This window comes from Protomyctophum parallelum, assembly GCF_964188405.1.
Source record: "Protomyctophum parallelum genome assembly, chromosome: 17".
NCBI classification, from domain to species: domain Eukaryota; kingdom Metazoa; phylum Chordata; class Actinopteri; order Myctophiformes; family Myctophidae; genus Protomyctophum; species Protomyctophum parallelum.
In genome coordinates, this window is record NC_139719.1 from 12171122 (window position 1) to 12183882 (window position 12761).

The 12761-nt window shown below is 43.8% G+C and overlaps 1 protein-coding gene across 2 annotated transcripts in view; it reads right to left on the minus strand.

Annotated features, from left to right (window-relative positions):
* Positions 1-4592: 4592 nt before the first annotated feature.
* The window catches only part of abca5 (ATP-binding cassette, sub-family A (ABC1), member 5), a 39811-nt gene continuing 31642 nt past the window's right edge, over positions 4593-12761 (minus strand). For both annotated transcript variants that reach the window (XM_083787148.1, XM_083787149.1), the window contains 13 exons: positions 12541-12609; positions 12224-12315; positions 11660-11783; positions 10640-10757; positions 10444-10535; positions 9915-10090; positions 9277-9352; positions 8749-8843; positions 8530-8649; positions 7727-7879; positions 7527-7606; positions 7271-7326; positions 4593-6896 (listed from right to left, as the gene is read on the minus strand). In XM_083787148.1, the coding sequence (XP_083643274.1) occupies positions 6756-6896; positions 7271-7326; positions 7527-7606; positions 7727-7879; positions 8530-8649; positions 8749-8843; positions 9277-9352; positions 9915-10090; positions 10444-10535; positions 10640-10757; positions 11660-11783; positions 12224-12315; positions 12541-12609 (1392 nt within the window). In that variant the 3' untranslated portion in view covers positions 4593-6755. The remainder of the gene's footprint in view (positions 6897-7270; positions 7327-7526; positions 7607-7726; positions 7880-8529; positions 8650-8748; positions 8844-9276; positions 9353-9914; positions 10091-10443; positions 10536-10639; positions 10758-11659; positions 11784-12223; positions 12316-12540; positions 12610-12761) is intronic.

The following is a 12761-nucleotide window of genomic DNA, read 5'->3' on the forward strand; positions in this document are numbered from 1 at the left end:
ACCTGCACGTCCAGAGACAGCCGGCTCGTTGATCAACCTGATGCGATACTGCTCCATTCTGTGGAGAGAGAGAGAGAGGGGTGCTGCTGTGCCTGTGGAGGGAGAGAGAGAGAGAGATGTGCTGCTGTGCCTGTGGGGGGAGTACTGAGAGAGCTGAGAGTTGTATAAGGCTGATACCTGTGAAAGAGAAATGTAAAAAAAAAAAAAAGTGAAAGAGAAATGTAAAAAAAAAAAGAGAAAAACAGATCTAACAATGAGTATTATTTATGCTACAAGTGGTTAGCTTAGGTCTGTGACTGCAGCTATGTTAGTTTGATTCAAAATGTAATGGCCGAGCCACAATTTGAGTTAACTTTTAAATGTAGGCCGCCTAACTAACTTAAGTTTTAAACCCAGTACAACGGTAATAATTAAGACGGGAACCTGACGGTGCAAAAAACAATTCTGTGATAGTAGTTGTGGCCTAGCTAGGCTACAACGGATACCGACAGCCTAAATCCTTTCAAACGTTTATGAAAATCACAGACGTTATCGAGGCAACGATGATACCAAAACCCAAATGCTTACAAACGTATTTGAAAAACAAAACTACAGACGACGATACCGACACAACTATACAGACGTTATCGATGCAAGGAGATACCGACAGCCCAAATGCTTACAAAAAGTATTTGAAAAACACAACTACAGTCGACGCAACGATACCGACAGGCGGCAACGGTATTCCCCTTACCCCAAGCCCAACGTAGTAATTCGAAAATAAAACTCACTGTCGAAGAAGGAAAGCAAGAAAATTAGCACTGGTGCAAAATAAACACTGGTTCCTTTCGTGGTTGTCGTGTGTGTAATGGTGGTCCGTTGGGGATGTATAGCTGATGAGCAGGTAGTTTCAGATTGCTGTTAAGCAAGTGGAAAATGCGACTGGTTCTGTGAAAGTCTCAGTGCATCTAACTGCAAGCCGGTGCGAGCCGGCGAACTGAAGCCGCTACGCTCAGCTGTGGCCCACCCCTCGTCGTTGATTTGTCGGCTCGGCTGACACAGGCTGACGTGGCCTATCGCTGGTCGCTGATTGGTTCGGCTGTGGGCTGTCGCTGGTCGTTGATTGGTTGGTTTAAATGTCAGTTTGAAAGTACGATTGCTGGTTTATTTTTGATCGCAATGAAATTATGTATTTCCATCAGCCGTGTGTGTGTGTGTGTGTGTGTGTGTGTGTGTGTGTGTGTGTGTGTGTGTGTGTGTGTGACATGGCTGGCAGCTATTGTTACGGTGAAATTGGTGACCTGACGAAATATGTGATCATCTTGTGGACTTCTTGTCTTTGACACAAAAATACCGCTAAGTTATACTGCTATAAGTGGCAAGTGCTAATAAACAAACAGGCTCATTTCCATGCGTCACACAGTCATGGACCCTGCTGACGATTTGGTCCCTCCTGCATATATCAGCGCTGCATGCAGATCGGCTATTTTACCGTTCGTGCGTTATTACGCGGCGGAGCCGCAGAGAAAATTGTTATTTATCATTATAATGCGTGTGAAATGGCATGTGTGGCGTGGTGCGTGGTAAAGGGTTAAATTGCGTGACTGTCACACTCAAAGGGTGAGACATGGCAGCTCTGCAGCCCCTTTCAAGTCCCTCCTACCTTTTATAAAATAGGGGATACCTGTCTGATGACCCTGGTGGACACAATTCAAACAATTTACTCACTATGACCGAGTAAAAAGTAATAATAATAAAAAGATAAAGACTATATTTTATTTAATATTTTATTCATGAGAATGTGGCATAGGGGTAGGGGAGAATTTAATGACGACCTGTCTGTGTTCATTTTCAATAGGGGCGTTGTAGGAGCAAATCACAGCACACTGCTACACCACACAGTCTTTATAAAGTAAAATCAGTGCATAAATAATCTTACAAAGATTGCATAATATACAGAAAAGGTTTAACATTTCCCAGAAATAGTGCAATTATACCACCACCAGGAAATAAACAAAAACAAAGATTGCCATATCAAATGTCTATAATTATATACAGAGCCAAAAATCTGTTCCAGGTGAAAGACTCTAGGCTTAAATATATATATATTTTTCCAATCTGGTAGCCGGTATTAGAAAAGTGCAAAAAGAAAGCAGATGTTATTTTAGATGGCTACATTTGACTGCGAATGACACTTAAAACCACAACAAACACATGGATATTGCAGTAGTTGACAACATTCATGTTAAATAAATGTTTGTAGTGATAACCCCATGCATGTATCTTCTACACAGTATCTGTATGTAGTGTACACTGTCAGAGTAACCATCTCTCACCTATCCCAGTCACACGCAAATACCAACCCAACTGTAAGAAAGTTAGTCTGCTCCAGCGGTTCTCAAACATTTTTATGTCAAGGAGCCCCATTAGAGACGTTTTTACGGTTCTAGCGGTGATTCTCAACCATTTTAATTTCAAGGAACCCCATTTGACATGCATTAGGCTACGAATCCCCATTATATGTAGAAATGATAGAAATCCCTATTTCTATCTCTGGGGCCCCAATTTATATTGTAAAATAAATGTAAATTTAACTCAGAGAGGGTACAAATGGAACCAAATGGACCTGTTGAGAGTTATACAGACCCATAAGGGTCCATTTGGTTGCTATACTATCTTATCATTTAGCTAGGGACCTCCACCCCACTTTGAGAACCACTGGTCTACTCTATGTATGTGCCACATTCAAGTGCACAAGGCTACATGTGTGCAAAAATATATATACATATCTCAAGTAAAATAAAGGTCATTCAACTTCCTCACTTGTGTGTGTGAGGTTAAATAAATGACCTTTTGGAAACTGTCCCCCAAACACCTCTGTTATATTAACTTGATACAAACTAGCTCGTGACAAATTAGTACAAATGTTTCCAAAATAGAAAATAAAACATTGAAGAAAAAAAAAGCAATATGTTTGAAGACAAACATCCCTCTCAGAATATTCATAACCAGACAACTTGTTTGAAAATGTGCTAAAACATGACTTCAGCATGACACAATGGGATGCCTAACCACATGCATTCTAGTGTCCCTGTCCTAATAGGCAAACATTCGGGGGAAAATAATAATCGAACATTCGGCTAAAATAGCTTTCACTATTTGATCTACAACAAGTATATAAGGGTTAAGTGGTTAAGGGTAGTAAAATAGCTTCTCTTCGCTCATCAGTGACAGTAAAAATAAAATAAAAATAAGAGCCCATAAAATCCATTAAACAAAAAGACATTCTAAACCACTTAACCCAAACACTTGTAATAATTATTTAAAAAAAAAAAGACCCAGACTTAAATGAATGATTTTTAGGATACTAGGACAACTAGTACAAGTCAGTGTTGGCATTTGAAATGTTGGGAGTTTGATGCACGAAGAAAGATTTTTAGCTTTAAGAGACAGGTGTGTACACAGTAAAATCGTTAGTGTTAAAGCTGCGATCGGGAACTTATATTAATTAATAAAAAGAATGTACAGTATATATATTTTTTTTTCTCTTTTTGAAACCAATCTCTATGGTAGAGTACATTAATACAATATCTATTCTAGCACATCTGCAGTGGTTGGAGGTGGTCCATTCACTCCATTGAGAAATGTACTGTAGACCCTGGTGGTGTCTGGAAGCACAAGCAGCCCTGCCTGAAGCTAATAAGCTCAATATCGTCCCAGCAGGCCAAGGGCAGATTCCCTCTTAGATTGTTTGGTTTTCCCAGAGACCGCAGGTTCGAATTACCAGGTTACCGTTTCAATTACTACCTCTCTATAAGTCGTGACAGGACGTAAAACGTATTGATTGTAGCTTCCAAATTCACTCACTCCGAGTGTACAAATGGAACCAAATGGACGCCACTTCATAATGTAAATCGTGTCTGCTCTGCTGCAACTTCCTGCGGAAAGCCAGAGGCAATAATTGTCATACTTTTTAAGGACTGGCAAATGCAGCACGTGTAAAAAAAACAGATTCATTCAAGTGAATACTGAACACTTGAAATTCCTAACAACACCTACTCCTCCTCTCACCTGCATATAATAATAGGTTAGGTTAAATTACAATTCAACGGGTTGCAGATATTGCACCAAAAATGCATTTTCGGTATCTATACAGGCTGGCAGTACTAGCCTATACAGGCATATATGGTATACCCCTACCATCCCACTCACCCCCCACGCAAATAGTCGCCACCTGTACAAACACATACATACTGTATACAATAAACACACTAAATACTAAATAGGCTAGAGAGGAATCTAACAAATGGTCTTTCTATGAATAAAAGTGGCACCAAAGTGTAAAGCCTGTGTTATAAATCCATTTAGGTGATGAGGTGATCACCGAAACATTGGTTAGTGATGCGTTAAGGTGAGCTGCGAGTCGCTTGTCACCGCGGCGTAGTGTCATGTTGTAGCTTTTGGTGGTCACCTTATCACCTAAAACTGGAGTATGAGTAATAGGCCTTTACGGTGTCACGCACCAAAAACATCAATCTACAAGCTCACAACGCATCTCAACGTGACACGTTGTGAGCTTGTAGCCCTGCCATCTTCGGTGCACGGCACCGGCACACAAATCAGGTTTAAGTGACATTGGAGCTCCATAGATTTCTTTCCATACCAGTATTATTATGCAGTTATAGCCACAACAACTCCACTCCCGCCCTTCTCTTTGGAGGCCCAACATATACATTCACAATCTAAGGTCAGAAATATCCACAGCCCCATAAAACTTGATTGAGAAAAAAAAAAACTTTTAAAATATTGTCTTGAGAAAATTACCGTATGTATATACATACATACATACAATTACCATATGTACATACATACATACATATATTGATTCAAATGTGACACAGCTGCCTGCCACGTCTGAGGTCAGTGCCCGTGCCGAGTGTTTGATGAGAATGGCGTGCTACATGTACTACTGGAGTGCATTATTCTATCTAGACTAGTACATTATCAGGCAATTTAAATTCTGAAGCTTAAACCTACAGAGAGAAAGGCCACGGGGCAGTGGGCACATGTCCAAAATAAAACATCACCCAATGAATGTCCAGCTGTCACATTCTAAAAGACTTCCTTCTTCAGCATGCATGCTGGGAGTAATGAAAGAGGAGAGGAAATTATGTCCAAGCTCAGAGAAAAACAAGAAGTAGCGACATCTTTGCTGAGCCGTGAGGCGTTCACCAGTACTTCATTTGGGGGACACTCTAGGGGGTGGGGGGGGGGGGGGGGTACTGTGAGAAGGGGTACTCTTATTCCTGTACAACATAAAATGGCATCTCTCCTCCACAACAGTATGCTTCATGCATCTGTGCAGCAAAGGGGCATATGCACTCTGCCTCCTCCCATTGGCGGGGCGTTCACACGAGGCATATGCAAAGATGCAAATATCACAGCATATTTGTTGCTTTGTACATCTGTTGCTCAGATGGTCTTTGAGGTCATCAAGCGTGCGTCCGTAATGATTGAAAATCAGCGACAACAATCTAGCATGGAGTCTCAACTGCGAGCCCTTTTGGACCTAGGCATTATTAATATGCACTGGAAACAATGGAAACGGACTAGAAGTCAAGTTTTTTGTCAGCCGGAACAGGGTGAAAAAATGCGGGAGGGGTTATAAAAATGAAATTGCAGCTACAGTTGTAGCTTTGCATCTGGAAGTTGACCCCAGCTCAGCTTAGCTTTGTATCTTTTGCAGCAACTACAAACGTCAGATTTGCTTGGTAGCTTCACGTCGCTGGCTTCCATTGACAATGAATGGTAGACTGTATCTTTGCATCTGCCCGTGCGAACGCATTAGAGATATTACGCAGTTTTATCCACATGCTACCGACACGACAAAGAAAAGTGCCTCTCACACTAGTGTGCACAGGAGTGTATGAGTGTGTAGAGTATGAGTGTGTAGTGTATGAGTGTGTAGTGTGTAGTTTAGAAATGTGCTGCTTTGGTTCCATAGTGAACGGTTCCCACTACTGGTAGTTTTTTAATAAACACCTACGAATAAACCACTATAGAGTTTCACAAAAACAATGGCTGACACGCTTACTGTAATGTGGAGAATGGATGGAAAGGTTTACAAATTATAAATTATCGCGTGTGTATTTATATACATACACACATGTACTGTACACTTTATATATATATTTATTTTCTCGATCGGGTGGAAAACAGTTTTTTGCAGCTTTTGTGTGATGCTTAGGATGATCAAGTAGTAGGGCATTAATTTACGGAAGAAAAACTCTCAAAAACCTAAAATATGTAGATATGAGGTTTCTGCACGCACGACAGCAAAGATATATTTTACCCAACTCCGCGTGTAGATAATAAAAAAAGTAGGTATCGCGTTAGTTAGTGAATCGTCTGTAGGCTCCACGGTCAGTGCAAGTCAGAAAACACACAAATACACGGGTTATAGACGACGCAAGCACCTCAGCCCCGCAGACAGGGAGCCTTAATACCACCCCAACACGCACGCACACACACACACACACACACACACACAGATCGGCCCCATGTAGTGATACCGTCACCATCCCCTCCAGCCAGGGTCCAGCCCCGTAGAAGAAGAGGTGTGTCTCGTCCACACGGAGGGGGTGGTGGGTGCTAGGCGCGTGTGGAGCGGGGCGAGTAGTGCTAGCATGTGGTCGTGCCCCGCTGGCAGGCAGCTGCACCCGGCTGGTCAGTATTAGTTGATGGCCGCCGCCATCCCCCTGGTGGGTGGACGGGGATCACAGCTGGTGTACGATGCTGTCCGTGTGGTTGGTGGGCGCGGGGCCGTCCTGACGCAGCCTCTGCCACTGGAAGGTGGTGCTCTGAGAGCCCACCTCCTCCTCCTCGTTGTCCTGCTCCTTGGCAAACTCCATGAACACCTGGAGGACGGACGGACGGACGGAGGGAGGGAGGAGCGGAAGGAAGGGGGAGAGGAGGTTTAGCGAGCGTTGCAGCAGGTGATGTTGACCTAATTGAAACACCCGCTTTTATTGTTAACAACTGATAATCACCAGTAGGTTATTATCACTCGAATGCAATGGAGCCAGCAGGCTACTGCATGTATACTAGCTGCGATTAGGAAACATTGTGAAACTGACTTGCGTGGCCGGTTAAGACTGATGTGAGGTTAGGGGACTTACGTGGCCGGTTAAGAATGAGATTAGGGTTACAGTTATGGTTAGATTTAGGGTTAGTAATAGTCGGACAACGCAACCAACGCCACATCGGACGTCTCCGAACAACTGGAACGTACCTGCTCTAACGTAGACTGTGAAAAGTTGTACCCTTCAAAGTTGAAGCTTTGCTTTGCTGGAGGTGAAAAGAAAAGACACACATGATTTAGCTATCAAAATATCCATTAAATTGAGTCGGTACGCATAAGCCAGATGACTAGTGAATGAATGTGTTTGCGTATGTGTGTACATTTGTGTGAGTGCGAGCAAGCGTGCGTGTTTGTGTGCGTGTGCGTGCGCGTGTGTGTGTGTGCGTGAGAGAGAGAGAGCACTTACCACTCTCGAGCTGAGAGAATGCCGTGGACAGTGATTTAACGTCTTCCATGGGGATCTTGTAAACCATCAGCGTGGCAAAGCTGCAACACGGTGCCGAATAAAAGTGAAGACAATTTTGGTTAGAAAACAGACACACACATACAAAGTTATATCTAATTTATATACAGTATATAATGACATAAATTAGGACTTGGTCTCACCTCTCCTGTCGGGCAGCATGAGGGAAGATTCGGAGGATCTCCTTGTGCAGCAGTGCCACTTGTTGCAGACCTGTCAGCTCCTCTCTGAGCTTCACTTCCAGGCTGTAGCCTCGGCCATACTTCCCTTTCAGGTGTTGGATGGAGCCAATACACCTGACAGAGAGAAATGCTCATGTTGTTATCTCTGTTAAAACCACGACAAGTTTAACATGCTGCCAAATTAACTACGTACCAACCGAGAGCTACAGCATGTATGTTACAATTTAAGCATTTAGCAGACGCTCTTAATCCAGAGCGATTTACAGTAAGCAAGAACAACACATGGTAATTACATCAAATACATAGTCATCAAGAATCATAAACAAGCTAAGAACCTAACATCTGTCTAACAGTAGAATATCTGTACAGTGAGTATACACTATAGAGCGCTATGTCTGCAGTTCTGATTGCAATGGGGAGTTCATTCCATCTTACAAAAGCATGCCTGCAACTGTTAAGCCCGATTCAGATACTTTAACCTATACTCGATCGGCTGTGTTCGGCACGCTTGTGTGCGTCTGTAACACCCGGGAATCGTGCCCGGGTCTCCTGCGTCGGAAAGCCAACGTCTTAACCACTAAGCCAAAAGCAATTACCTGCATATTATGGCTCAGGGGAGATATTAGACTTGTTATTATTAGACATCAGGCTGAGGCTATGTGCCACTCTGTTACACATCATGCACTAACCTCAGCTGACCAGACACCGTAGGGGAGATATTAGACCTGTGAGCCACTCTGTTACACATGCAATGATGCTCTAACCTCAGCTGACCAGACACCATAATGGCTACACGGTCACACACGGCCTCGGCCTCCTCCATGTAGTGGGTGGTCAGGATGGCTCCCCGCTGTTTGTTCTTGAAAGCAGCACGAATTGCCCTCCTGCACACAAGAGGGAGAGATAATACAGCCGTTTTTAGAGTTGGTAACAACAGAGGTCAACATCTGGACACCTTCCTTAAAGAACTTCTATGGTCTCACCACATGCGCTGTTTAGACTTGGGATCCATGCCCGTCGAGGGCTCGTCCAGTAACACAATCTGAGGGTTACCCAGCATGCTCAGAGCAAAGCACAGCTGGAAACAAGACAACAGGCGGGTCAGCCACAGAAATACAGCAATGATTAATCTGTGAATGTGTGAATTTGCACATGGGAAATGAGCTGAAATAAAAACAATTTCAAAAGAACTCAATGAATTGTACACAATGAACAAATAAAATAAATTATTTTGTCTTCTCTAGAGGTCAAAAGCTGAAAGGTGTCTGGATGGCCGTGGGAGTAAAATAATGTTTTATTAGATGTCCACAGATGTCGCACAACTTGGACATTTTATTTATACCACGCATGTTTTGTTCTCGTCTTGTTTTTGATGGGTTTTGTTTTACAGGTCTGAGGGCATTTTGTCGTTTTTTGTGTATAATGCAAAAACCTTAAAAAAAGGACCTTGATGAGCAAAAAAAGAAGTGACAATCTATGCAGAAGAGCTAGCGGGAAGAAGCTCTTCTCACCTTCCTCTTGATCCCTGCAGACAGTGTCTTGGCTTGCTTGTTCAGGTGGTCCTTCAGCTCTAGAGCATTGACAACACTGGAGAGAAAAGAACACCTGTCACTAAGTGCAAACCACATGGACCAGTGGATTTCAACCCTTTTCACATCAAGGACCATTATTTATTCAACATTAGATGTCACAGACCACCATTTGATGAGATTTAGCCTCTTACACACAAAATATTTTGTTGTCGTTGGATAAGATCTTGTACACATTTCCAAGCTGTATTGATGTCGCTGCCATAGGAGAGACAACAGGCAAATGTTGATCAAAATAACAATTCTTCTACGTTCTCTAATTACTTAAATGAAGTAATGCAGATGTTTGACAATCATTTGACTCTTGAGAGCATGAAATGGTTTCATTTTACACTCTCAAGAGTTAAAGATCTATAAGGGTTTGTTACATTTTGTTACCAACTCTCCATCATTTAAGTTTAACTGGAGACCACCTGGAACCCCCTCAAGGACCAACGGTGGTCCCTGGACCACTGGTTAAGAACCACTGACACAGACAGACCTGTGATGAAGACAGTTTTGCAGAGGAAAATGGATAGTTCCATTAGTGCCAGTGAGTGAGCGGGGCATTAACAACATACCGCTCAATGATACCTGGCACCTCCTGTGCCCGGATGCCCTTGATGGCAGCGTAGATCTCAAGGTGCTCCTGTAAGGTGATCCTGGGCCACAGAGGGTTGACCTGTGGGCAGTAGCCCACGTGCTCCAGGGGATTGTCCACGGGACGGAACTCTGTGCTGTAGTCCCCCATCAGCACCTAGTGGGGAGGGAGGGAGGGTTCATCATTTCAACTCTACTGTACTACTAGTCACCCATCTGCACCTAGTGGGGAGGGAGGGAGGGTTCATCATTTCAACTCTACTGTACTAGTCACCCATCAGCACCTAGTGGGGAGGGAGGGAGGGTTCATCATTTCAACTCTGTACTGTACTAGTCACCCATCTGCACCTAGTGGGGAGGGAGGGAGGGTTCATCATTTCAACTCTGTACTGTACTAGTCACCCATCTGCACCTAGTGGGGAGGGAGGGAGGGAGGTTCATCGAGCTTGTAGATCTGCTATTGTTTGAAAAATCGTGAAAATGGAGCGCAAATCTTTGAAAAGACAATACCTGACCAGCCGTAGGGTCTGTGTCACCAGCCAACATGTGCATAACAGTGCTCTTCCCCGCTCCGTTTGGCCCCAGCAAACCAAGAACTTCACCTGAAGGAACATCAGGGACAACATTGGTGAATCAGGAATTGTGAAATGTGCGCAACATGTCTGTCTATCAGGCAGCTAACGACAGTGTGGTCCTCTGAACGTACCTTTGCGAACACAGAAAGAGATATTTTTCGTGGCCACTTTCCTCCTCTTGGTCAAAGAAAATCCTTCCCTCCTGCCCTTGTACTGCTTCCTCAAGTTGCTCACAACCACCACGGGTTTCTGAGAAAAGGAGATATATTAGATTACATGAATTAGATTAGATTGTAGGATAAAGCACAGCCTGCACACACTGTAATGCCGCTTTAGAGGTGAAAAAGTCTAGTGTCAGAAGTGGTCGGATCAATCGAGTGCATGGGCATGTATTGAGAAACATTAAGATCGGTACACTTTCTCACAGTAACTGACTGCTTGTCTTGAGTGCACAAGCCGTATGAAATTGAGAAACTCACTGGAACGCAGCTGTGTCACTTTAGCGTTTAAAGGTATATTCAGTGATTTCACTTTTTTTTTGATAATCCTCCCTACTATAGAGTGTGCTGACCATATAAAGGAGTTCATACCTGTCCCCAGTGAGCCCCTGGGGTCAAAAGCCCTAGTTTCAGTTTTGGTGGCGGGTGGCAAAGCCTTCATCCAATCAGGATGAGAGGGGCCTTCCTCCAATAACGATCGAGTGGGGGCGGGACTTGGTGCTCATGCTGTTGGCCTGTTGCACTTCCCCCTACTGTAGAGTGTGTGCATGTGCACATTTTGTTACCGGGGCGGACTGGGTGGTTTTCCAAATCACCCAAATCACTGAATGCTCCTTTAACCACATTAACCATTATTTTATACTTTAGCTATTGAAAAATAGCAGATCTACAAGCTCATGGCGCTGCATCGAGTGCCGCACTATGAGCTTGTAGATCTGCTTTTTGTTATTTTATCGTGAAAATGTGGTGCAAATCTTCGAATGTATATTCTTCCACAGCGAACGTGTTTAACTCTAAAATGTATTCTGGGAGGTCCCTGGAACAACATATGTTGAGATGGGGGTCGGTGGCCAAACACAGATATTATTTGGGAACCACTGATGTAGAAACATAGGACTTTCAGAAAACTGTCATTTGCCAAGCACGCCTTACCTCCTCACAGCACTGACAGGAGATGGCCTCCCTGACCCTGGCCTTCTCCATCTGTACGTCCTCATCCTCCTTAAGCCCCTCCTCTGGGTTCCTCTCCACTTTGGTCTTCCCCTTCGATGAGATCCTTACAAAAACAATCACACATGTGTGAAGTGAGTGAGTGAGAGTGGGCGCTCTTGTCATACATCATCATACATCACATTCCGTGCTAAACCAATCAAATCATCCCAAATGTCATTCGGCCCATCACTTTTTGGCGTCTTCTCTTTTCTGCCCTCACCTTTATCCTCATTATGTACTTTTCTCAGCCAATCAAATGGCATGCTATGGGGTGATCAGCCAATCATCAGCCAATGTTTGTGTTCACACATACAGACAAAGCATCTGGGGGGTTAGCACCCCTCAAAAAGGGAAATAAGCACTCTAATTTGGTTTAGAGTTATTTTATTCTTAATAAATTGCTTTTGTCGGCTGTGAAGTGATAATCATTGGTAAATAAACAGCCATTTAAAAGTACATTCATAAATGTGTTAAGATTTGTCTAAACGACATGTACAGAATCACCTGCAGAACTGGTCGTTCTTCATGGTCCTTCCTCCATAGCGGATCTCCAGCCAGCGAAGCAGGAACAGCAGCAGGATGCACTGAAGATAGGGCTGCACACGCACACGCACACGCACACGCGCACACACACACACACACACACACACACACACACACACACACACACACACACACACACACACACACACACACAGTCACAGTCACACACACACACACACACACACACACACACACACACACACACACAGTCACACACAGTGTCCGTCTACAGCACGTGTTGTCTATGTTTTGATGTAGTGTACTAGTACTGTACATACGGCCACGACAGCGATGAGCAGGTTCTTCCACAGGAAGTTCTCTTCGTAGAGTGACGGCAGGAAGGTAGCCTGGAGGAGAAAGACAGACGTCACAGAGGGTCTGTAGTACAGTCTGGGAATGTATCTCTCTAACTCCCACACACACACACACACACACACACACACACACACACACACGTGTCAAATAACAGTTTGGGGGACCACCGGAAATCGACTCTGTC